This window comes from Staurois parvus, unplaced genomic scaffold (genome assembly GCF_062004578.1).
Source record: "Staurois parvus isolate SC_StPar_1 unplaced genomic scaffold, SC_StPar_1.0 ptg000544l, whole genome shotgun sequence".
Lineage (NCBI taxonomy): Eukaryota > Metazoa > Chordata > Amphibia > Anura > Ranidae > Staurois > Staurois parvus.
The window spans coordinates 2,113,022-2,140,485 of record NW_028318340.1 but is presented as its reverse complement, the minus strand read 5'-3'; the positions used below and the strand labels follow the sequence as shown (position 1 = coordinate 2,140,485).

Genomic DNA, 27,464 nt, shown 5'->3' with positions numbered 1-27,464 from the left:
ATTTGAATGGACTCCTGTGCTCCAGGACAAGCAGGGAAGAAGTCCCTGCTCTTCTTCGGATATCGCAGCGTGCTCGGGATCCAAGGTTCCCAGTACGGTTGCGATTTCCAGTGTGGGTGGCGTGCTATTAGAATTAATGGCACCCGCCCGTGGGTCCCGCATTCCTCTGTGTGGGTGGTGCGGCTGCAGGTATTAGTGGGTGTCCCGCAGCAGCACCACCCGCACAGATGTGAACCAAGCCTTCTAGAAAACCTAAGAGGATTTTTACAAACTGGCCATGCTATAATGTGATTTTTGACATCTTCTTGAGGGATTCACCTAATATCTCTGGATTCTTTTATTTGTTTACGGTAGTCTAAATCCCTGGCATGCTTTAACCTACATCCCGGGGCCTAGATATGTATTATTCTCTACAATACACAGTGATATTTGCTCAGATTAAAACAGCCTGCCGTTGCGAGCATGAGCCATAATTGGGTTGGCCCACTGAAATTCACTTCAATTTAAGAAGTCATTGTCACAGTGACCTGAGGTGAAAAGGTTTTAGTCAACATCTTAATGCAGAATAAAAGCAGCTGCCCCAATGGAAAATAAAAGGGACTGGTTTCCCTGGCAACATGCACCATGTGCAACTTCTTATAACAACTCCACCTACACTACAGGTTTCCATAGCAACAGGTTGATTATGATTATCTGGGAAAAAAATCAGGCTTAAATATTGTTTAGTTACATCGATTACGGTAGGTTTAAGGTTCTTTTCTGCTTATCCAGCTCTGGCCGTGTATGACTATGAATGATGCTGCATGTTGGTATAACATAATGCTTCATTATTAAGCAGTCTGCTTCATCATTTTCTTTCTGCTTTTAGGATTACACACCCAGAAAATGATTGAAATGGCAATGGTACAACTAATTTGCAGTACTACCAAAGATACGGTATGATTGATCAGGATCTTTCGATATTTTATGACCATATGCATGTACTTTTTTTATATTTAACATAATATAAATCTGTACTCCAGGCAAACAGCTAAACACACAGTAAAATTCATATATGTGTACTTATGTAAAAGGAAATACTAGGGCTGTATCAAAAGTAATGCAAAAGTGGGCATAGATGTTTTTTATTAAGTCAGGCCCCTTTTATATGAGTGGACTGACTGGGGTTTATTTACTAAAGCTGGAGAGTCCAAAATCAGACTCCCTTCTGCATAGAAACCAATCAGCTTCTAACCTCAGCTTGTTCAATTAAGCTTTGGCAATGAAACCTGGAAGCTGATTGGTTTCTATGCAGAAGGGAGTCTGATTTTGGACTCTCCAGCTTTAGTAAATAAACCCCACTGGGTCCACATGTCAGCTTTTCAACTTACCAATCCGATCGGCTAAACACAGATGGATGGTGATCCATTCCCCTTCTGTCTAGCTGATCAGATGGTCCATTTACATCGGACCACCCATAGAGGCAAGGGCGGACTGACAACTCATGGGGCCCCTGTGTCCTTGCCCAAACTCAAAAAAGCCTATGAAAAAGGTACCAGGGGCATCTCATGGGGCCCCCTACTGACCCTGGGCCCTCGGGCAGTGTCCGAGTTTCCAAATTGTTAGTCCGCCCCTGCATAGAGGAGAACATGCTGTGTCTGCTCTGCATAAGCGGAGTGGACACAGACCAGCCATCTGCCTGCTCAGCGGGGATCAGTGCACAGATCCCCTGCTGAGCAAGCCTACTCCTGGCAGAGTCCACCCCATGTGGTCATTAGTCATTCAAATTTCACATGTTGTTAGAGTAACACTTCTTTCTTCTTCTTCTTTTTCATTTCCAGGCAAAAGCAAAGTGCTGTCTTTGGGGGAGATTTACTAAAACTGGAGAATGCAAAATCTGGTGCAGCTGTGTATAGAAACCAATCAGCTTCCAGGTTTTATTGTCAAAGCATAATTGAACAAGCTAGAGTTATAAGCTGATTGGTTACCATGCACCACATGTTGCACTGTTTTAGTAAATCAAACCCTTTTAGTTCTTGATGAAGGAGGGGTGAAGACTATCCAACATCCACAGAAGGCTACAGAATGTTTATGGAGAGACACCACTGAGAATAGTCATCCATGACAAGGTATTGCTCTTGCCAATGGTGTCTTCTCTATAAACATTCGGTAGACTTCTGTAGATGTTGGACAGCCTTCACCCCTCCTTCATCAAGAATTCAATGATGGCACAATGCTGCTGCTTGGAATGCACACATATACATATAACAGAATGTGTGTTGTAGCAAAGGGACTGTAAAAGGACATACATGTAGTGAGCAAAACCAACAGAACAGAAAAATATCACATAAAATTCTAGCCTCCATGAGGAACATTTGACACACACAAAAATATGTAAAACTCACTGCTGTAGTTCTCTCCCATGACCAGTGTGCTCTACCATTGTCGGATGATTGTGTACCTGTAGATGCCATTTGATATAACTACGTTTTGCATGAGCATATTCTAATGAATTGGGGTTATAGTTGTTGGTAACTGATGGTGCCATGATCCACTACATTCTCCCTGCTGTTCTATCATGTTGCTGACTCACTGGAACTCTATGGCAGAAGACAAGGTTTTATAACACAGAACCTGTCTGTGCCCTCCTGATCCCCATGTTGTACCCTCCTGACTCCCCCTGTACTGTGCCCTTCTGCCTTCCTTGCCCCCCCTCCCCACACTGTGCCCTTTGTGTTGATTAGTCTTTGATTGTTGTTTGAAATCAATATTTTTGAAAGTACTTCAGTATAAGTATATGTTTAATTATATCAACTGTTTATACTTTAATTCTTGACAGTAGGTGCGTAAATTGGGGCAGTCTGGTAGGGGCCCCAGTGCATTACTTTGCCCAGGAGCCCATGATGAAATTAAGATGACCCTGTGCACACACAGCACCCTCCCTTTCCTGCATATCCCCTTAACAGCAGAGGAAGGGGCAGACAGTGGTATAGGTGGGGGAGGTTAGGGACTGATACCTTAATCGAGAAGGTGCCGGCATTCCCAGAGTTTCTTTTAACTGGCTAGTGTTGCGGTCATCTACAGTCTGCACATGACCATCTTCAGCAGGCAGGCGCAGCAGAGGTGAAGTTATTTGACATCTCCCTCCTCTTTCTCAAGTTCCACCCACCAAAGAGCAGCAAGTGGGACCAGACTATACACTCGGCAGGCGCCCTCCTCTCTTCTCCCCTCTAGTCTGCACAGCTACATTCTGAGAATAATGAGTGTAACACAGTAGAAGAGCGGGACAGCAAGATACAGCCTTATGTACAGTAAGACTTTGAAGTGTGACTTAGTGCATGTGACTCAGCTGGTCTTCTAGAACTAGAAGAGAGAATTACCTGGGTGAAAAAACTTTTTTCAGGAGGCTGGGAGGGAATGTTTTTTACAGAGGGGTGGACTGGGAGATTCAAAGATGTAATTGCCACTTGAAGGGCAATGTTTTACTGACATCGTCACATGCATGTGCAAATGTTCCATGCATCCCTGTGCCAGGAGTCCCATTGTTATCTATTGAGACGGAGGGGCTGCACAGACACAGCCACTGTTCCCTATGTAAAATCAGTGTGGGTGTGCAGCCCTGGAGCACTTGGGGTGAGTTCAGGGACATGCACCCATACCCAAATGGATGTTAAATTGGGACACAGAGGCTATGTCCATGCAGACATCAATGGGACTGCCTACATGGCAAAGCACAGAACATCTGTGCATCCCTCTGTGGGTAAACACAGTCTTGCACAAGGCACAGATCAAATCGCCCTCTGTGAATGAGGCCTTAGGGCTGTGGGGGTCATCTTTACTGGAGGTGGAGGGGTATTTGAGCTGCTGGGTGAGATCTAAGATGGATTGGATATGGGCTTGGGGTAAGGGGTTTGTACCGGCTGGATAATTTTTGGCAGTATTCTGTACAGTGGCCTGGGCTTCATTTACTCCTGACACCTGCACTCTCTGCATTACTTACTCCTGACCCCTACACTCTCTGCATTGCATACTCCTGAACCTTACACTCTCTGCATTACTTACCCCTGCATTTCATGCATTATGCATTTCTGACCCCTGCATTCTCTGCTTTTTTTCCCAAGTGGGAAGGGGGAGGAGAGGATCAGTGGGTCATGGTTGAGTTCCTGAATGTATTCTCTGAGAAAAAAAAAGTTCTGACTATATGTATGCCCTTTTACAGTCCCTTTGCTACAAAACACATTCTGTTATACTCTTTCTGACCTGCATTCAATCAGCTTCCAGCTGCTTCAGCATTTAATAGATTTGTATGGAGAAAGAGGAGCAGTTCTGATGTGACCAAAAGCCCATAAACATGCGGCCTAAGATTGACAGCAATGTGCAATGATAGAGTCTGATCAGTTTACACTGCTACACTGCTATCTTTGTGTCTCCCAGCCTGCTATGTGTTGGATTACGTATTATGTACTATAAAGGCAGATTCAGGTATTTGCTCTAGGTGTATTTATAAATGCATTTGATTTTTTAATGACTTCCAACTGAACTAAATATTGTCATTTTATCATGTTCCTAGAATTCAGCCTTAGCATCTAATCCTAAACTTTAAACTAGCCTCTAAACTCTTATTATTATGTTCAGCAAAATTATTTTTAACAAATCTCAAACAAATATCCCTGATCACTGCCACACCAGTTATATGATGAAGCTGTACTGCACTGGTCACAATATGTAAAACAATAATAAACCTTTTCCTTTCCCTTATATTCCAAAATCCATATCAAATCACTAATCTCGATAAAACCTATTCCAGTCAAATCAAATAAATGCTCCAAAATATACAAAAATATATAATAGTATAAATAAAATAAATTCAAAATAAAATAAATAAAATAATAATGTCCAAAAGTACCGTAATTAAAAGTCCAAACAATCAATAGTCCACCAAAAATATCTCAATCCAGTGTGTTGAATATCCAACTTTCATTCCAAACCTTGTGATACCTCGAAAAAATAAAGCTATAATAGTGTATTACCTTCTACATATCAAATGTAAATCAGTGCAAATAATAAATAAGTGCACCAAAAAAAAACAAAACAAATATATATATATATATATATATTATTATTATACAGGATTTATATAGCGCCAACAGTTTTCTCAGCGCTTTACAATATAACGGGAGACAATACAGCAACAATATAGTTCAATACAAGAGGGATTTGAGGGCCCTGCTCCTTGGAGCTTACAATCTAGGAGGAAGGGGCTAGTGATACAAAAGGTAGTAACTGTGGGGGATGGACTGGTTGGAAGAGTAGAAGATCCCGGTATTAGTTGAGGGCAGGATAGGCTTCCCTGAAGAGATTTTAGAGATCGCCTAAAAGTGAGCAGAGTAGGTGATAGTCTGATATATTGGGGTAGAGAGTTCCAGAGGATGGGGGAAGCTCTGGAGAAGTCCTGGAAATGAGCATGGGAGAAGGTGACAAGGGAGCTAGAGAGTAGGAGGTCTTGCAAGGAGCAGAGAGTACGGTTTGGGTGGTATTTAGAGACAATATCGGTGATGTAATTTGGGGCAGAGTTATAAATGGCTTTATAAGTTATTGTTAGTGTTTTGAATTTTATCCGTTGGGCAATGGGAAGCCAGTGGAGGGATTGGCAGAGAGGGGTGGCAGATACAGAGCGGTTAGTAAGGTGGATAAGTCTGGCAGCAGCATTCATGATAGACTGAAGAGGGGATAGCCTGCGATGAGGTAGGCCAATGAGGAGGGAGTTACAATAGTCAATATATGATCAGATTCAACTGTGGGTGACACGTGAATCATGCAAAAATAATTCCGTGTACACTCCAACAATACGTGAATTAAACGTGAAAATAGTGTACACTCCAAACAAACAAACAAAAAACTATTAGAATTGTTTCAAATATTAAATGATCATCTTAATTCAAAAATGATCAATCAGATAAATAAAGTGGGACAAAACAAATATATTATTGAGCACTCCAATTAATACAGTGAACACTCAGTGACCACCTCCAAATAGTGAGATTGAATACAATTACCCTCAGGGAGTAATCACAGGCTTATCTGGATGTTCTTGGTACATATAGCAGCCACTTCCAGGCTTTCATTCACTTAAGTGCCAATCCTCCATATTCCTCATATAGCAAAAGGAGACTTATGTGGTATATATTTTGAAGTATAAAGATAATTTAATATAGTATCTTACAATGGGGTAAGTAACAAACAACTTTGTGCCAACAAACCAGCCTCTGTAGCTTCCTGGGTAGGTAATTGTATTCAATCTCACTATTTGAGGGGGTCACTGAGTGTTCACTATTAATTGGAGTGCGCAATAATATATTTGTTTTGTCCCACTTTATTTATCTGATTGATAATTTTTATATTTAGATGATCATTTAATATTTGAAATAATTCTAATAGTTTTTTTTTTTGTTTGTTTGGAGTACACTATTTTCACGTTTAATTCACTTATTGTTGGAGCGTACACGGAATGATTTTTGCATGATTCACGTGTCACCCACAGTTGAATCTGATCATATATATATTTTTTGGTGCACTTATTTATTGTTTGCACTGATTTACATTTGATATGTGGAAGGTAATACACTATTATAGCTTTATTTTTTCGAGGTATCACGAGGTTTGGAATGAAAATTGGATATTCAACACACTGGATTGAGATATTTTTGGTGGACTATTGATTGTTTGGACTTTTAATTACTTTTGGACATTATTATTATTTTATTTATTTTATTTTGAATTTATTTTATTTATACTGTTATATATTTTTGTATATTTTGGAGCATTTATTTGATTTGACTGGAATAGGGTTTATCGAGATTAGTGATTTGATATGGATTTTGGAATATAAGGGAAAGGAAAAGGTTTATTATTGTATCCGCTTTCAAGGGTGAAAGTGTTACTTTTCTGTAGGGAGGATTGTAGTGATTTAATTTTTAGGGTGTGCCGAGTGATCATTATTTACTTTTTAGTATGTAAAACAATACAAAAAAATTGTGAAACATTTTTTATTTAATTTCTTCATTTTAAAAAAATTATAACAAATGACAACTTCAAAAAACATGCCTCTTACTAAATACCTAGGACTGCACGTTTGCTTCTAATTCTGAAGTCCACATTTTTTAAAAAAAAATATACTTTACTTTTGTAATTTGTTTTCAACCGTCGAAGTGCAGCTGTGTTGATGAAAATGTTAATTATTTAAACAAGCAGGTGGGGTCCTTGTACCCTCTTATAGAAAACTTGGGCACAGTTCATAATATTATGTTCTGGCTCATAATATTATGTTGTGGTGTTACATAAAATGCTTTTCCTATACGCTGCTGCTAATCACAGTGTGGTGCTGCACAGTTGGGAATCGTGGATGAACGTACAGAAACTGCTAATTAAAATGTCAATTTTTGCTATTTTAGAATGATCATTGCAATCATTCTAAAATCTACCACATAAGCAGGACAGTGCTGGCTATCCGCAGAGTTCTCTGATCCATATCTCTCTTCCTTATTTAATGAACAGTAAACCTCACAAGGAAAAGATCTGTACTCTACAGGGACCAGTCGGTGATTGTTTCGGCTGCAGTTATCCCCCCAAAAAATAAAACATGATTAGTTACTATGTGTTAATAATCCATGTAGCCCATCATCATTATTTTCACGTTCTCTTTAGAGAGGACCTGTCATCACCAAATGTGCAACAAGCTAACAGATAGCAGGTAAATGTATTCACATACCAATAAGTAAGTTTGTGTCATGTATCTGGTGGAGATCAAGCTAAAGAGGGGGCTTCTCTTACAAATCTTGTCCAACACTCCTGGTAGTGATGACAAAGGAGCGTGAGGACAGAGAGTGACATGAGGGCTGGTGTAGCGGGTAGCACCAGCTGGGCTTTGCAGGAGGCAGGTGACAGTAAATCATCAGGCAGGAACCAAGAAATGGAACATGGTGACACTTGATTGGCAGACAGGAGTGTAGCCAAGACACAAGCCAAAAGGTCACCAACAGCTGGGCAACAAGGTATAGGAACATCAGACAGAGACAGAATCAGGACACAAGCCGCGATCAGTACACAGCTAGGCAGCGAGATATAGGAATGCAAGACAGGAGCAGATTTAGGATACAAGATACAAGCTCCCTGCAGGCAGGCAGAAATCCAAGGGCAGGTCCTGGGCAAGCCAAATCGTACACAAGTAAGCAAGTATGGAAGCCCATGCATCAGGTAAAGCAGGAACTAGCTGAATACTGCTCAGCAATCTATGTCAGAGTCCAGCTTAACCGCTTCCTGTTCGCCCGACCGTAATGTACTGCAGACGGGTGGTAGCTGCAGGCGGGGAGCGACGTACACATACATTGCTTTGTTCTTCCGGGTTTAGAGCACGCATGCGCGTGCCCCCCCCGCTGACCCCCGCTGTCATTCATTGTAGGAGGTGTATGTCAGCAGGTCTCGGCCAGTGATTTTGGCTGGGACTCTGCCGATCTCCTATAGCGAATGGAGATGCAGAGCTGTGCCTGTATTTGTAAATACAGGCACAGGATCTAGCTGGTTCTTTTCTCCCTGGAACCATTTTGTTCCAGAGAGAAAAGAAAGACATCACACGTGAGTAAAAGCAGCACACTGCACCCACACACGTTAGATAGAGACATTTTAACCCCTTGATTGCCACATTTAACCCTTTGATTGCCCCCTGCCAGTGCCATTACTACAGTGTCAGTTTACAGTATTTTTCACTGATCACTGTATTAGTGCCATTAGCGACGTCAGATAGCATCAGGGTCAGTTAGCGTCCCTCCCTGCTAGGGTCAGCTAGCATTAGATTGCCCGCACACTATCGCACTCACGCTATATGTTGATGATTACCGTCATTACTAGTATAGTGTTTGTACGGATCAATATATTGATCACGAACAAAACTATACCAGTGCCCCCTTAGTATTAGTGACCCCAAAAACGTAGTGTTAGCAGGATCATCCCTGTTTGCTGCCAGCACTAGCGTTTAACCCCAATGCTCCTCCCCACCCCTGATCACTGTCACCTGTGATATATTGCACACAAACCCGCAATGTTCACAGAATCATGCCTGATCTCTGTTAGCACTTGCCAGTAATTTTTTTTGTAGTGGTTCAAGCAGTCCCTGACAGCCAGGTGCTCTTTTTCCTGTGAGTTGCACTAGGTACCTGTAAATTTAGAGTCCAAAATGTCCAACAAAAGGTACACTAGTGAAGAGGCCTACAGGATTCTGAACATTTCAGGTAAGAGCGAAGGGGAAGACTCCCTGACACAATCAGCCTCAGAATACGAACCTGTAGGCAGCAGCGGCACCCTGACAGGTAGCTCGGATGATGAAGAAGAGGTCCCTGTTAAGACGTACCCGATCCCATGAAGCTGAAGAGCTAGGATTGCACAACTTGTCTCATATGCAGCAGAGTGCCAGTACTAGTGCCGCACTACCTTTTGGTGAATTGGCGAGCATCGGCGGCCTAGTATATCCTGGTCTTTTTTACACCAGCACTGCAGTATCACTTGGTGACATAGCGAATCCCATAAGTGCAGTACAAGCTGGTGCAGTGGCGAGCAAAAGTAGTGTCTTGCAGCCTCCAAGAATTCGCACACAGGCCTGAAGAGCCCCTAGTGTCCTTCCAGATGTGCTTGCAAATCCTGATTGGCAGCCCACAGATTCTGCAGCACCTGTACTTCCCCCCAATCACTGCCCAACCCGGAATTCAGGTGGCAAAAGCAAATTTAACTCCCCTTGATTTTATGGAGCTGTTCTTCATAGAAGATTTGTACAATTTGATTGTGGGCCAAAGAAATTTATATGCTCAACAATGTATAGCCACAAACCCAAATTAAAACCTTGCCAGACCATTTGCATGGAAACCCATTATGGTTTCTGAATTTAAAACTTTTTTGGTCCACAGACCCAATTCATCATATGCCCGTGTTCTCTGCTGCCATGACCAGGTATAGATATGAGACGATAATGTGCTTCATGCATTTCAGTGATAACACATTCTGTCAGCCTCAGGATGACCCTGAACATGACAGGCTGTACAAAATTCATCCCCTCATAAACCACCTCACTGAGAAATGTTCACGTGTATACGCCCCAGCAAAACATCTGCATGGATGAGTTCCTCATTCACTTTACTGGCCGACTTACATTCAAACAATACATCCCCAGCAAGCGTGCTAGATATGGGGTCAAATTGTATTAGCTCTGTACAAATTTAGGGTTTATCAGGGAAGAGACAGCGAGGTAGAGCCCCCCGACTGCCTTCCAGTCAGTGAGCAGTGTGACTGAGGCTTGCTTGGGATGATCTGGTGGCCACATCAGGAATGGTTAAACTCCCCCTGCTGATGAGACGATTGCATATCCCCTGATATCTGGAGACCCTGAGGTTGCGATATTTGCCTAGCTGACGCAGGCCAGACGACCCTCTCTGTGATCCAGTTTCAATAGGCGGATGACCAGGAGTTGGTTAACACTCAAATGCGCATTACCATTGCGCTTTCTGGTTAGTGCAATCTACACTCATCTCTGTGGGAGGAATACGGTCACAGAAGTCACTAATTGTTTCACCACCTTGCCTTGAAATTTTGCACGATGCACCGCAAGAACACTCTTGTTGGAGAGATTTATCTACCATTATCACCATTTTTGGACGTTTAGATATGTTTAGATCGATCCTATGATCAAGTGGTGCTCACAATACCATTTTTTGATTATATGCACTTTATGACTATATGTATGTAATATTGAATTTCATTAGCGCTGCATGTTCTTTTGATATATGTACTTTGGAGGCTCCTGGTGTTCGCCTTTCATGCTAGTCGCTTTTTCGTTTTCATCCAGCGCTCGTATCGTTTCTTCTTTTTTAAGATGTCAGAATAGCCTCCCAGAGCTGCTGTTTGGATGTAAACTGCCTCCCACCCTCATAGATCTTTTGCTTGAGGATGCTCCAAAGGTTCTCAATAGGATTAAGGTCAGGGGAGGATGGAGGCCACACCATGACTTTCTCTCCTTTTTATCCCCATAGCAGCCATTGATGCAGAGGTATTATTTGCAGCATGAGATGGTGCATTGTCATGCATGAAGATGATTTTATTACGAAAAGCATAGTTCATCCTTCTGTACCAGGGAAGAAAGTGGTCAGTCATAAACTCCACATACTTTGCCGAGGTCATCTTTACACCTTCGGGGACCCTAAAGGGACTGACCAGCTCTGTTCCCATAATTCTGGCCCAAAACATGACTCCACCACCGCCTTGCTGATGTCGCAGCCTTGTTGGAACAGGGTAGCCGTCCACCAACCATCCACTACTCCATCCATCTGGACTATCCAGGGTTGCACGGCACTCATCAGTGAAGAGCACTGTTTGAAAATTAGTCTTCATGTATTTTTCTGCCCAATGCAGCCGTTTCTGCTTGTGAGCATTGGTTAGTGGTGGCCGAATAGAAGGTTTATGCACAGTTGCAAGACTCTGGAGGACTCTACACCTTGATGTCCGTGGGACTCCAGAGGCACCAGCAGCTTCAAATATCTGTTTGCTGCTATGTAATGGTATTTTAGCAGTTGCTCTCTTGATCCGATGCATGGATCTGGCAGAAATCTTCCTCAATGTGCCTTTATCTGCACGAACCCATCTGTGCTCTGAATCAGCCACAAATCTCTTAATAGTGCGATGATCACGCTTAAGTTTTCATGAAATATCGAATGTTTTCATACCTCGTCCAAGGCATTGAACTATTTCACTCTTTTCGGCAGCAGAGAGATCCTTTTTCTTCCCCATATTGCTTGAAAATGGTGCTCTGCTTAATAATGTGGAACTCCCTCCTTTAGTAGTTTTTCCTTAAATTGGGCTCACCGGTCAGCCTAATTATCACAGGTTTCCAAAATTGTTTTCAGTGATCAAAAGAGCCCTGACACACAATGCCATCTATGAGTTAAACTGAAAAACAAAATATTTAATCTTTGTGACACTTAAATAGAATTTGCATAATAATTTGGAACAGGGTGTATATACCTGGCTCTTTCTATCCAAACCTTTATTTTTGGAGCTTCTGTTATTTACCAATATTTAGGGATCAGACCTTTGGCTGCATTTAAGAGATGGAACATTATCATATTTTTATATTGCTTCACAGGAAGCTCTGACCTATGAAATAGGCAAACCCACGGGTCCATGGGTACATTAATTCTCTGGATCTCCTGTATATGTTGCACTCCAAAATCCCCTGTATTCAAGGACAATCCCACCAGATATGTGCCATTGTACCTTTACTCCCACAACCTCTCCAACACTGGGATGAAACCTCTGGCCTTAATTTATACATCACATTAGGGGTAAAATGCCATCTAGCCAGACATTTATAATTAATTTCCACTATATTCATATTCACTGCTCCATGTGTTAAAACAAACATTTTATTTTTTTGTTGCTCATTCAATTTCGTTCCAAGCTCCATTTCCCACTTTTCTAAAACATCTGGGGGTACCGATCCCTATATTTCAGTTAGGATTCTATATATCCTAGAAGTATTATGTTTTTGTATTCTCTTTGTCCTCAGCAATTGCTCTAGGGGGTACATTTCTTCCTCGGATCTTAGTGGTTGTGGGAGCTTTGCAACAAAATGTCTTATTTGACCCTACATCCACACATCTAGTGTAAAAAATATTTCCTTCTTATTCATTAAATCATATAAAGAACATACAACCCTTTTATCCACAATGTCTTTTAAACATGCATTCTTATCAATAATCCATTTCCCTGAAATATTATCATTCCCGGGCAGGAAAAAATTTGTTCCGGCCAACGGGATTGACAGTGAATTCAACTTCCACTCCTTGTGCTTGTGTAGTTCATCTCAAATCTTAAATGCATTCCGTGTCAAAGTACTTGTATCCTCATCCCAAGTGCGAAATTCCTGTGGTATTCAAATATACTTATCTAGTGATGCCTTACTAAGTGAGCTCTCCATTTTTACCCAACTTCACCCTGTGCATTATATATCCACTCTACAATACATGATAACACTGAATTATAATATCTTTTAAAATCTGGCATATTTAGTACCCTGTTGTTTTTTTATTACTACATAAAACTTAAAATTAAACTTAAAAATGTAACTCTTGGTTTTCTATTATCCCATACATATCTGAGTATAATTTTTTTGAGAAACCTAAAAAAGGACCTCGGGAGAGGTATTGGGAGCATATTAAATTTATACAAGACCTTTGGTACTATTAACATCTTAATTATATTTATCCACCCATTCCAGGACTGTTTTCCCCTAGAAGCTTTCCTTAGTTTATCTTTTATCTCATTCATTAGCGGGATATAATTTGTCTGATATAAATTTTTTATGGATGGTGTTAAATTTATCCACAAATACTTTAGTTCTTTTCCTCTCCATTTAAAGGGAAATTCTTTTTGTAAAATGTGTTTCTCAGCTTTTGGGACGTTTCTATTTAAGATATCACTTTTCGAGGGGTTAATTTTAAGGTTAGATAGTTCTCCATATGCTTTAAATTTTCTCATTAAATTTGGTAATGTTATTCTGCAGTTTGCTATATAAAACAGCATATCATCTGCGTATGCTGCCACGTTATGTTCTATATCCCCTATCCACATTCCCTTGACATCTACCATATTTGCCGGCGTATAAGACGACTTTTTACCCCTTGAAAATCTTTTCAAAAGTCGGGGGTCGTCTTATACGCCGGTATACGGCATACTGACACCTTTTAGGGGGGAGGCGCGGTGCCGCCGCCGCCCCCCCCTTCCAACGGAAGAGACAGTAAGTACAGGGGTGGGCAGGGGCTGTTTCTTACCTGGCTCCGGTCCCACGACGATACGGTCCAGGAAGCGCGGCTGCTCCTTCAGTTCGGCCACTGGATGTTCGTGCGGCTGCTCGGCTCCGCCTCCTCACCGGTGATTGACCGCCAGAACTGTAGCTCAGGAAAGGCACACAGGCGGCCAATCACCAGCAAGGGGGCGGAGCCGAGCGGCCCCACGAAAATCGAGTGCAGGACCAGCAGGTAAGTGTTCAGTGTAGAGGTGCTGCTGCAACCACATATGCTGGCTGCAGCAGCACCATACGAGAACAGGGTCAGCAAGTGTCAGTGGGAGGAATAGTGCCCCATCATTGGTGTCACTGATACCAATGATAGAGCACTATTCCTCCCACTGACACCAATGATGGGGCACTATTCCTCCCACTGACACCAACGATGGGGCACTATTCCCCCCCCCCCACTGACACCAGCGATGGGGCACTATTCCCCCCCCCACTGACACCAACGATGGGGCACTATTCCCCCCCCACTGACACCAACAATGGGGCACTATTCCACCCCCCACTGACACCAATGATGGGGCACTATTCCACCCCCCACTGACACCAATGATGGGGCACTATTCCACCCCCCACTGACACCAATGATGGGGCACTATTCCACCCCCCACTGACACCAATGATGGGGCACTATTCCACCCCCCACTGACACCAATGATGGGGCACTATTCTACCCCCCACTGACACCAATGATGGGGCACTATTCTACCCCCCACTGACACCAATGTTGGGACACTATTCCTCCCACTGACACCAATGATGGGGCACTATTCCCCCCACTGATACTAATGATGGGGCACTGTTCCTGCCACTGATACCAATGATGGGGCACTATTCCCCCCACTGACACCAATGATGGGGCACTATTCCCCCCACTGATACTAATGATGGGGCACTATTCCTGCCACTGATACCAATGATGGGGCACTATTCCCCCCACTGATACCAATGATGGGGCACTATTCCTGCCACTGATACCAATGATGGGGCACTATTCCCCCCACTGATACTAATGATGGGGCACTATTCCTGCCACTAATGCCAATGATGAGGCACTATTCCTGCCACTGATACCAATGATGGGGCACTATTTCTGCCACTGATAGCAATGATGGGGCACTATTCCCCCCACTGATACTAATGATGGGGCACTATTCCTGCCACTGATACCAATGATGGGGCACTATTCCCCCCACTGATACTAATGATGGGGCACTATTCCTGCCACTAATGCCAATGATGGGGCACTATTCCCGCCACTGATACCAATGATGGGGCACTATTCCTTCCCCTGATACCAATGATGGGGCACTATTCCTCCCACTGGTGTGCATTGGAAGAGGGGTAGTCTTATACGGTGAGTATAGCCCAAACACTACATTTTAGCAGGAAAAGTAGGGGGTCGTCTTATACGCCCAGTTGTCTTATACGCCGGCAAATACGGTACATTATTTCTAACAATTGCTAATAATGGTTATAAAGAGATCACAAATAGCAACAGGTATAGGGGACATCCCTGTCTAGTTTCATTGTGCATCTTAAAAAATTTGGATAATAAGCCATTTACTTTTACTGCCGCTGAAGGTGTTCTATATAGCTCTTTTATCCACTACATCATTCTAGGCCCGATTCCTAATATTCTCAATGTATCAATCATAAAACCCCAATCTACTCTATCAAAGGCCTTTTCAGTGTCTACAGACAGAAGAATTCCCAGAGCCTTTCCTCTTTAATTTTTTTTTGCAAAATAAGCTATGTTCTTAAACCATTATCTTTTCCTTCTCTGCCCAGAATAAATCCCACTAGGTCTAAGTCTATCCAGTCAGACATCAGCTCTTTCATCCTTGTTGCCAGTACCTTCTCATACAATTTTGTATCAGTGCTCAACAAAGATATAGGTCTATAACTGGTACACTGAGACCAATCTTTTCCTTCCTTAGGTATAACAGTAATATATGCCTGTAGCGACTCCTCTCTTATCTTTGTCTCCTCTCCTAGTGCATTCATATAAATACAACATTTTAGGGACTAACTGTTCTTTAAACTTCTTATAGTATCCTACTGTAAATCCAACGGGTCCTGGGCTCTTCTCTGTAGCTGTGCCCTTTAATGATAAAATAACGTCTTCATTTTATATTGGGCTATCTAAAGCTGTTAATCTGGCTTTATCCAGTCTAGGCATACTGGCCTCATTCAAATAAATCCTCCTCTTCTCCTTTCTCTATTCTTCTAATTCCTTCTGATGTTTACTTTCTGACCCGTATAGCCTACTGTAGAATCTCTGAAATGTATTGGCAATATCAGTGGTTGAATGCACCATTTCTCCTTTTTCAGCTTTAATTCTGTCTATAAAGTTCTTTGATTTCTTTTCCTTCAACTTCCTCAATATTCCTCAATATTCACCTGGTTTATTCCCCACCGATATCTTTCCTTCAAAACCCCATTAAAAATTGTCCTTGTTTCTTGTTCCATAAAATCCTTTAATTCCTCCCTTTTTAATATTATCTCTTGTTGTAGATCTGTATTTATCTTCCTTTTGTGCAATTGTTTTGTGATATAGTTCTTCTGTTAATATCCTAATTCTTTTTCCCCACATTCTCTTTATTTCTGCCCCTATTGCTATCAGAATTCACCTAATATAGGCCTTATGTGCCTCCCACACCGTGGCTGTGGAGACTTCTTCTGACTCCTTTATCATAAAATATTGATCTATTTCCTGTCTTACTCTCCTTTCCGTTTACTCAGGGACACAGAATCGTTACTGAGGGACACAGAATCGTTACTGAGGGACACAGAATTGTTACTCAGGGACACAGAATTGTTACTCAGGGACACAGAATCGTTACTGAGGGACACAGAATCGTTACTGAGGGACACAGAATCGTTACTCAGGGACACAGAATTGTTACTCAGGGACACAGAATTGTTACTCAGGGACACAGAAATGTTACTGAAGGACACAGAATTGTTACTGAGGGACACAGAATCATTACTGAGGGACACAGAATCGTTACTGAGGGACACAGAATCGTTACTGAGGGACACAGAATCGTTACTGAGGGACACAGAATCGTTACTCAGGGACACAGAATTGTTACTCAGGGACACAGAATTGTTACTCAGGGACACAGAATTGTTAGTCAGGGACACAGAATCGTTACTGAGGGACACAGAATCGTTACTCAGGGACACAGAATTGTTACTCAGGGACACAGAATCGTTACTCAGGGACACAGAATCGTTACTCAGGGACACAGAATCGTTGAATTAAGGAGTATGTCAGACAACACGCAGAGGAGTGGCAGAGGAGGCAATGTTTCAGGAGCGAGCAGATGTGGCAGCAGAGGAAGGGGTCGAGGCAGCACTAGTCGCAGCCAGAGGCCAGTGCTCCCGGTGTCATCCAGCGGTCGTGTCTCCACCGACAACCCTGCCGTCATCGATTGGTTGGCTCGGTCGTCTTCCTCTTCCCAGGTCACCTCTGACACCTACAGCCAACGGTCGGTGGGTACGTCAGATACAACCGTTAGTTGGCATGGCCCGGGAGCAAGCCCACTGAAATCACGTGTCCTCTACCTGCCCCTGTCCTTTGGTGTTCCCTCACCAAGCGAAGTATCGCATGCTGTGGGCTCAGCCCGACTGTACAGTGAGGAAGAGCTAACAGAGGGCGGTCAGGAACGGGGGGAGACATCCGCCTCTTCAGCAGCCAGGCGAAGAAGTACTGGCGAGGAGAGTGGCTCGGTAGCCGGTCTAGAGACAGGTCTGTCTCCTGACCCACACGCAGCCGAGGGGGCTAGTAGTGAGGCGGAGACCCTAATTGATGATGATGAGGCTGATCGCACTTGGCAGCCTCGTCGTCATCTGCCAGGCCCGTAATCTGCCATGGGCCCCCGTACCGACTCCTCATGCTGCTGCCAGGCCCGTAATCTGTCATGGGCCCCTGTACCGCCTCCTCATGCTGCTGCCAGGTCCAGAGTGTGTCATGGGTCCCTGTACGGCCTCCCATTGCTGCTGTCTCCATCGCCACACTCTGCCATGTGCCACTTTCAGGTCTCCTCACACTGCTGGTGGGTTCCATTTTGTCATAGGGTGCTGGCAGATTACGGGCCTCCCATTGCTACTGCCAGGCCCGTAATCTGCCATGGGCCCCCGTACCGACTCCTCATGCTGCTGCCAGGCCCGTAATCTGTCATGGGCCCCTGTACCGCCTCCTCATGCTGCTGCCAGGTCCAGAGTGTGTCATGGGTCCCTGTACGGCCTCCCATTGCTGCTGTCTCCATCGCCACACTCTGCCATGTGCCACTTTCAGGTCTCCTCACACTGCTGGTGGGTTCCATTTTGTCATAGGGTGCTGGCAGATTACGGGCCTCCCATTGCTGCTGCCAGGCCCGTAATCTGCCATGGGCCCCCGTACCGACTCCTCATGCTGCTGCCATGCCCGTAATCTGTCATGGGCCCCTGTACCGCCTCCTCATGCTGCTGCCAGGTCCAGAGTGTGTCATGGGTCCCTGTACGGCCTCCCATTGCTGCTGCCAGGCCCGTAATCTGCCATGGGCCCCCGTACCGACTCCTCATGCTGCTTCCAGGTCCGTAATCTGTCATAGGCCCCTGTACCGCCTCCTCATGCTGCTGCCAGGTCCAGAGTGTGTCATGGGTCCCTGTACGGCCTCCCATTGCTGCTGTCTCCATCGCCACACTCTGCCATGTGCCACTTTCAGGTCTCCTCACACTGCTGGTGGGTTCCATTTTGTCATAGGGTGCTGTATGGCCTCCCATTGCTGCTGCCAGGCCCGTAATCTGCCATGGGCCCCCGTACCGACTCCTCATGCTGCTGCCAGGCCCGTAATCTGTCATGGGCCCCTGTACCGCCTCCTCATGCTGCTGCCAGGTCCAGAGTGTGTCATGGGTCCCTGTACGGCCTCCCATTGCTGCTGTCTCCATCGCTACACTCTGCCATGTGCCACTTTCAGGTCTCCTCACACTGCTGGTGGGTTCCATTTTTTCATAGGGTGCTGTATGGCCTCCCATTGCTGCTGCCTCCACCGCCACACTGTGGCTCCACACTCTGGTTTTGGCCTCGTGACTGCCCAAATGAGTGAAGTGTGCGGTGATTCTAAGATCGACGGCACTCATCTGCATGTCATACTGACTGACAGTATTATTTCTCTTCCCCAGCAGACTCCAAGGGCATTTAAATTAAAGGTACAGTGTTCTGCACTAATATAAAGGCTCTCTGAAGCCTAGAAACACCCTTTTTATATGTTAAATTCGCAGCGAATATATTCGACTCGAATCGAATTTATTCCGCTAATTCGCCGAATCAGCCGAATCGAATTTTTGAATAATTCGCTCATCTCTAGCTATAACATTCACACAAAGCAATAAATATACACTTACTGGGATTTTTTTTACCAAAAACATGTAGCAGTATACATTTTGGCCTAAATTTATGATGAAATTTGAGTTTTTTAGATATATTTTAAAACAGTGAAATTAGAAAATACCTGATTTTTTTTTTAAATTTTCGGTCTGTTTTTGTTTATAGCGTGAAAATAAAAAAACGCACAGGTGATCAAATACCACTGAGAGAAAGCTCTATTTGTGTGAAAAAGGACATACATTTTGTTTGGGTACAGCATTGCATGACCGCGCAATTACCAGTTGAAATAGTGCAGTGCAATTTTGCACGTGTTTTGCTTTTTTGTTGTTGCTGGGCAGAATAAAATGCAAAATGCATCAAAACTGCACTACATGCTTTTCTGCAGCATTTCCATTGAAGGCTATAGAACCAAAAATGCAACGTTTTGCATTTAAAATAGTCCCTGACCCTTTCCAAAAAGCGTATCAGGTTAAAACGTGGAGATGTGAACTTGTCCCATAGGAAATCATGTTAAATGGACTGCTGTGTGTTTCTGCAAAACACAGAGGAACATGCATAGGTGTGAACCTAGACTTAAGGTCAGGGTCACGAAGTGACAGCAGCTGCAACACTTTTAGCAATCAGAGGCTTCAAAACACTTGCAAAGGCAGCTCCACACCCATGCATTGTGCTAATGTATGCAATACTGGGTACAGTACCCCAATGCACAGTTCCACAACACATGGAACCACACTGTGCACACATTAATACATTGCAGTGCCATTCATTTTTTTAATAGGACCCCAATGTAGATCTTTGCAGTAGTGAACCACAATGCATGATAACACATTACTGTATGTTATGGGGCACTGACTGTTAAAAATAGGTCAGGTGTGTTGTTTGGTGGGCTGGAGTGCATTGAAAGTTCCCCCATAACCTATTATCTTCTTACTACTCCTACTTTACCTGCACGTTAGGGGGTCCTGCACCATCAGTCTTAGGGTTTGGTGTTCTATGGGTGTCATACTGATTTTAAACAACCACCTTAAATGAACTCCTTACAAAGCTGATGAAACATGATGAGATCTGGCTCACTTTAACTCCAACATGTAATGTTTGAAATGTGATAATAAGGATAATCTGAGACACATGTTGAAGGATGAACTAGAAGGTGGGAAGTCTTTAGGACAGTTTTTAAAGTTGTATCTTTGTCTTGTTTCTTTTATGTGAAATTATGGGCCAAACAATTTATATTTTATGAACTGATATATGTGCTGATTGGTACTGTAAAAATCTCTGAGGTAGGTAAAACCTTTATTTTGTTCATTAACCACTTGCCCTCCAGAGGATTTGCTCCCCTTCCTGATTCCTTCCTTGAGTTACGGCACTGCATTACTTTAACAGACAATTGCACGGTCATGCAAAGCTGCACCCAACTGAAATTTACATCCTTTTTTTCCCAGAAATAGAGCTTTCTTTTGGTGGTATTTTTTACTTTTTGCGCTATAAAACAGAAAGTCCAACAATTTTGAGAAAAAAACACTACTTTTGACTTTTTACTATTACACATGTCCAGTAAAAAACTTAAAAATCTAATTTCTTCATAAATTTAGGCCAAAATGTATTTTGCTACATGTATTTGCTAAAAAAAATCCCAATACATTTAAATTAATTGGTTTAAGTGAAAGTTATAGCGTTTACAAATGGCGGTATATACTGGGTTTTTTAAAAAAAAATTTTACTAGTAATGTTGGCAATCAGCGACTTATAGCTGGACTGCGGTGGACATTCTGATACTGGGGGAATGTCCCAGTGACCCCAATACAGTGATCAGTGCTAATAAAAAGCACTGATACTGTACTAATGGTACTCGGCAGGAAGGGGTTAACATGTGGGGCAATCAGAGGGTTAACTGTGTGCTGTGTGCCGTTTTACTAAGTGTGCTGTGTTAGTGCTTCACTGTAAGCACACTGCTTTGCATAGCTGTGCTATGCACAGCCATGCAAAGCAGTGTACAGGAGCTGACGGGAGAGAACTGCTTTGTTTACAAACAGTTCTCGACCCCCCGTCTGAGATGCTCGACAAGCACTGAGCGCTGGCGAGTAATCACCCCCCAGGACCCAGTGATTGACAACTGCAGCCTGAATATGGGTATAACATGTGAACTTATCCTTTAACTTGTTCTCCTACTCAATGTCTAACACTTCATTAACCCATACAGGACTCTTGTCAGACACCTGAAGCACCAGCATAGCAAGCAAGCAGTCCTTCGCCAAGATCCAACAATGCCAAGATCTTGGTGCTGGAAAGCAATGATATGAAGTCACACAGCTTTCTTTATGAGCTGAACCAGCCATATTATGCATCAGACTTAAAACATTTTCTCTGCTGCCAGCAAAAATATGGGAAGCCTTGTGAGCTATGGATTTATACCTTCTGGTGTTATGTACAGTTTAATGACAGTTGGCAGCCATCATAGTGACAGCCTGTCTCCAAACATTGTTCCTTGCTGGGCTAGCTGCATTTAAATAGGGATATTTGTTCTTGTTTTCCTTTTAGGTCTTATAATTCTCCTGTGCTATGTAATATATTTGTTAAACTCTAACCTGTAACTATCCACCAGATAAATAAGAATTCATGCAATGGCAAATCTACCCCCTATTAGCATAGGAGTTTATTACACCTTTGCTTCCATCATTGTTATTTTAGTGCTGACAGAGTGACACATATGGAAATGAAGAAATGACTATGGTGTCAAACTCCCTCTTACATATATTCTGTACACCTCTGACATGCTGCTATAATTAGAGTGTCAGTACTGTTCTCTTGCACTATGAGAAGTGAGAAACAAAACAGGATTCTAAACACCGTCACAACAGAAGAGTGAAAACACTGTACCTTCTTGCCAAGCAAAACACAACAAAGTACTTGCTATGTGCGCATTTTGCTGCTGTGAAACAATTTACGGTATGGAAAGCTTCCTCATCCAATCACCATACCTTGATAAAAAATACTCAGATGAATGTATATTGCTGATGATTTTAATAATGATGACAGCAATCATAATAATGACTATAATAGTAAAGACATTGAAATACCACAGGTTTAGAACACAAGCAAAAAAATGAAACTTAGATGTTACAGTATTTCAGAATTTAATTGACTTTGCTCCCATACATTACTATTTTTCTAGATCAGTCTTTCTTAACCTTGTTTACCTCAGAAGAATCCTAAAATAATTTTGAGGTCTCTGCGAACCCCTGTTAAAATGAGTTCATTAGAAAAAATGCCTCTTACATTTGGTTCAAATTCCACCCAGACAGCTAAAAAGATCATTAGTGCTATGCTGTTGGTGCTGCCAAGGGGCTTTAGGCCTAAAATTATACAGACACTATCATACAAGAGGTCAATCAGCAACAGCTCAAGGAACCCTTAGCAATGTTTGGAGAAACCCTAGGGTTCCATAGAACTCTGGTTGAGAATGGCTGTTCTAGATCATTGTAGATCATTGGTGCCAATAGGTGAGCTTATATTAAAGTTTATCTGTGTTTTGAACTACATAACGTACTGCATATGATGTAGGCAGGTAGAGAAGCACTGATATACACTCACCGGCCACTTTATTAGGTACACCTGTTAAATTTCTTGGTAACACAAATTGCTAATCAGCCAATCACACGGCAGCAACGCAATGCATTTAGACATCTAGATTTGGAGAAGATGACTTGCTGAAGTTCAAACTGAGCATCAAAATGGGGAAGGGAATTTAAGTGTCTTTGAATGTGGCATGGTTGTTATTGCAAGACGTGCTGGTCTGAGTATTTCAAAAACTGCTGATCTACTGGGATTTTCACACACAACCATCACTAGGGTTACAGAGAATGGTCTGAAAAAGAGAATATATCTAATGAGTGGCAGTTGTGTGGATGAAAATGCCTTGTTGATGTCAGAGATCAAAGAATGGGCAGACTGGTTCGAGATGATAGAAAGGCAACAGTAACTCATGTCAATATGAACAAAAATCTCTGAGGATTGCCTTGTTGAATCTATGCCATGAAGAATTAAGGCAGTTCTGAAGGAAAAAGGGGGACCAACCCAGTACTAGCAAGGTGTACCTAATAAAGTGATTGGTGAGTGTATTTCATGACTGATGGATTAATCAGTTTCCCCCCCCCCCCCCTTCTTAATGAAATAAAATAAACACAGAGACTGCTTAACATGGGTTTAAATGGCCACAGCAGCTCTTCATTTAACTACAAAATAATTAACAGTCCCAGTTTATAGTAACCAAAACAAACATACGAACGATTTTTGATCACCAGAAGGGGTCTTTGGTCTCGTCTAGCCAAAAGACTTTACTAAAAATCTGCCCTTGTTCCCAGCCATTCCCCACCACCTGAAAGACAGCTCCAGAATTTACTACATGCTACATAAAACAACATACACTACTGAGGGAGCAAAAAAAAAAACAGTATACCTGCTCCACCTGGTTGTAAAATGGGACTTATAGGGGGATACCAGTGCATGAAAGGACCTCTATCTGTTCGTGTATCCATCAATGTTAAAATGAAAGCCAGCACATAGCATTGCTTATACAAAGGCTTTATTCAATATAAGACAGATACATTAAAAAAACCATCATCCTGCTAACATGCTTCAGCTGACTAGCAGCCTTAATATTGATTAAAGCATTTTGGATAAGGAACGCTGTGTGCCAGCTTTCATGCCATCACCATTGGGGGAACCCCATACCACTAGATGGCCACCTTGCTTTGCATCCACTGTTACTAGTTGCAGTAGTATTTCTGCTTCTAATTACTTTGTTTAGATTACGGGTTCATTTCTCAGGAAGGGAATCCTCTCTGTTTTCAGAGACCTTATCCTGGGTGGAGGCATTGCCAACTTTATTATCAAACCCACTCTTCCACTTAGCGAAGGTTCTGGTTCTCTTATTTACTTACAGGTTTAGAGAAGGGCCATATCTCGTAACCACCACCAACTCCTTCCCCTCCAAAAGAAGGTTACAAGAGAATATATTTTGATGATGTAATTGGTGGCAAATAACATCTTAACAACAGGATGTCCATTATCCAAGGGATGATAATGAGTTTTTACTATGCTGAATTATTAAGTATTGTTTTCATTCACTAAGGTCACAACAAAGTGCACTTAAACACAAATGGCTATTATTTCACACTTTCAGAACACGGTAAGGCTAAAAAATGTTTTTAGGAGGTGATGTGAAAGTACATTTATCAGTACTGAGGAAACAACACTTACATTTTATGATGTTAAATGAGTCTGTCACTTTGTCGCAAATAACAGTAAGACCTCAGTAACGCCTCCTGCACACAGGGTCCTCGCCCATCCTTCCTAAATGCTATTGGCAGCAAAAATGCTTGATGCCTGTAAATGCATGTAAACGCTTCCAGTCACTTTTAGGTGCATCAAGCATTTGGGCGATTATTCATTTCATTGGCCAGAATAAATTATTTTTCTGACCAATGAAATTAATTAAAGCTCAAGTGCTCTAGCCTAGGGTTGCCATAGACGCACTTACACAAGTAAATTGTTTTACAAGTATTTTTCTGCCAAAATGCTGCTGCTCTTGGTCACAATAGCAATGTTTTATTTTTATTTTTTTTGTGCCTGCTTCTAAACGCATATATGTGCATGGACAGTACAAGGGGATTTAGAGGCAGAAAAAAGAAAATGCCAGATGCTTTTAACAGCAGTATCAAAAATGTCCGATATGCTTGAGGCCTTGAAGTGGAAGTATTATTAGATACCGTATACTCTTCATGTTATGTGCATGCATTCTAAGTAACATACAGAATAAGTGTAACAATCAGTACTCATTCAAATGGGCAGCAGTCTTCAAAGACAAATGAGCAAGGTTTGCAGGGGTTCAGGAGGCTGCCTCCTGAATCTTTTTCTCTTTTTTCTCCTGGGGAGGTCATACATTGAAAAACCACACCACAGCTGCATTCCAAGTGTGTGGCACACAGTTGTAGTGCAGTCTCATTGACTTTATTTCAAAATGTTTTTATTGAAGATTTTCAATAACAGGGTAATGTTATAATAATGATGTTCAGTTCAGTAAAAATTGCAGTCATACAATACAGTATTGGAACATGTGCACCCCACCATTTGGCTGGGGACAACTTAGGAAAAAGGCAATAGTATCATAGGTAGATATGGATATATACTGAACTTTGGTGAGGTGTAGAAAATGGTAGAGGGGTGGTAAACATGGGAAGAACAGGAAGAGGGTAGGGAGAGGAGGAGGAAGTTGTAATGGGATGGAGAGAGGAGTACCAGTCTAAAATGGATGGGTAGGTCAATTGTCTGTACAAAATCAGGCTTGTACTGAGCAATTGGGATGTTTTAACCAGCTAGTCCATTGGGCTTTGAATTTGTATTGGGTGGAGTTGTTGAGGGCCGATCTTTTTTCCATTTCGCAATGGAAATTAAGATCTGTAATTAGTGATTTGAGAGAAGGAGCAGTAGTGGTGTTCCATAATCTGGTTATAGTGATTTTGCTGTGAAAAGTGTGTGGACAATGGTGGTGCGAGAGGTACAGGGGAATTTTGCAATCCCAATGTGTAAAAGCACGAGTAAAGGGTTTGAGTTGATCACTGTTTGGGTTATTTCAGAGTAGTTGGAAGACACATTTCGAAAAGGATTTAATTGATTTGCATGACCATAATATGTGTAGTGTTGAACCTATGTCTCCGCATTGCCGCCAGCAAGAGGCGGAGTGTTTTGGGTAATACATGGCAAGTTTGACTGGGGTTAGGTACCATTTGTGGAGGATTTTTAAGTATGATTCCCAGTGTGAGGTGCAGTGGGATGATTTGTAAGTGGTATTAAATGCTGTGCTCCATGCGTGTGATGTAATTGTTTCTTAGAGAGTTTTTACCCAGTTGAATAAATTGCATGTTCAATATGTATTTGTAAAAAGTGGAGATACCTTTACCTGAGTATTGTGGTTTTGTAAAGAAAAGGTAGGCAGTATTAGGGATTTTTGTGGTGTGAGGTATACTCTTTGTTCGTATGCAGTGGGCAATTCTTAAGTAGGTGAAGTATTCCGTGGATGGCAAATTTAACGTGGATTGGAGATTTTGAAATGGCTGCAGGGCGTGGTCTTTATAGAGGTCTGTTATTTTGTATATGTTTCATTTTTCCCATTGGGCTAGGTCCAGTGAGGGAGTAATGGAGTGTAATATTTCAATTGGGGTGAGAATTCTTTTAGGGTCTGTGTATTCCATGGTCAGAAGATTGAACAAGGCTCGAAGGGTGGCTTGGATACATGGGTGTTTTAATTGGTAATTGGTTTGTAGCATTGTTGGAATTAGGAGTAAATGTTGGGGTTTAAGTGGATGGAAGGGTAAGGTTTCCATTGTAGACCAAATTTTTTCTTCAGTTGGGTTCCACCAAAATTATATTTGGTCCAGGAGAGTAGCGTTATAGTAGGATTTTAAATGTGGAAGGCCAGCGCCTCCTCTGGAAGATGGGCGTATTAAGAGATTGGTAGTGCATCTAGGTTTTTTAGAGTTCCATAAAAATCTGGAGAGAATCGATTGCAATTTGGAAAGGAAGGTGTTAGGAACTGGTATGGGGAGTGTGCGAAAGATGTACAGGATATTTGGTAGGATGTACATTTTCAAGGTCACAACTCGGCCTAATTTGGAAAGTTCTGAGGTGCATAGGGTGGCAATTTCTTGGGGTATAGTTTTGAGTAGTGTTTTGTGGTTTGATGAGAATAGTTGGTCCATTGTTGAAGTGAGTTTGATTCCTAAATAGGGAATGTTATTTTTTTCCCAGGAGAAGGGGAATTGTTTAGCAAGTAATATTTGGGTTTGGTGTGGTGTGTGGAGATTGAAGATTGAAGATTTGGGTTCATTGAGTTTATAATAAGAAACCGTTGAGTATTGTTGAAGGTGTGTTCGTATTATTTTGAGGGATTTGGTTGGGTTAGTAATCATCAAGATGATGTCGTCTGCAAATAGGCTAATTTTATGTTCAGTGTTATGGTATTTGAATCCAGTAAATGCCAGGTTATCTCTGAGTTTAGAGGCTAGGGGTTCAATGAGCAATGCAAATATGATGAGGGGTAGTGGACATCCTTGTCTAGTACCATTGGTGATATCGAAGGGGTCTGATAATGTTCCGTCTGTTAACACTCTGGCTGAAGGGAGGGAATATAGTGCTAGGATGGCCGTTAGCATCCATCCT

General features: G+C 42.4%; 1 protein-coding gene across 2 annotated transcripts in view; it reads left to right on the top strand.

Annotated features, from left to right (window-relative positions):
• The first annotated feature begins 873 nt into the window (after positions 1-873).
• The window catches only part of LOC149451225 (uncharacterized), a 123,882-nt gene continuing 97,291 nt past the window's right edge, over positions 874-27,464 (top strand). The window contains exon 1 of one of the 2 annotated variants that reach the window (XM_089690821.1): positions 874-936. In XM_089690821.1, the coding sequence (XP_089546947.1) occupies positions 886-936 (51 nt within the window). In that variant the 5' untranslated portion in view covers positions 874-885. The remainder of the gene's footprint in view (positions 937-27,464) is intronic. The other variant, XM_089690822.1, reaches the window with a different exon arrangement.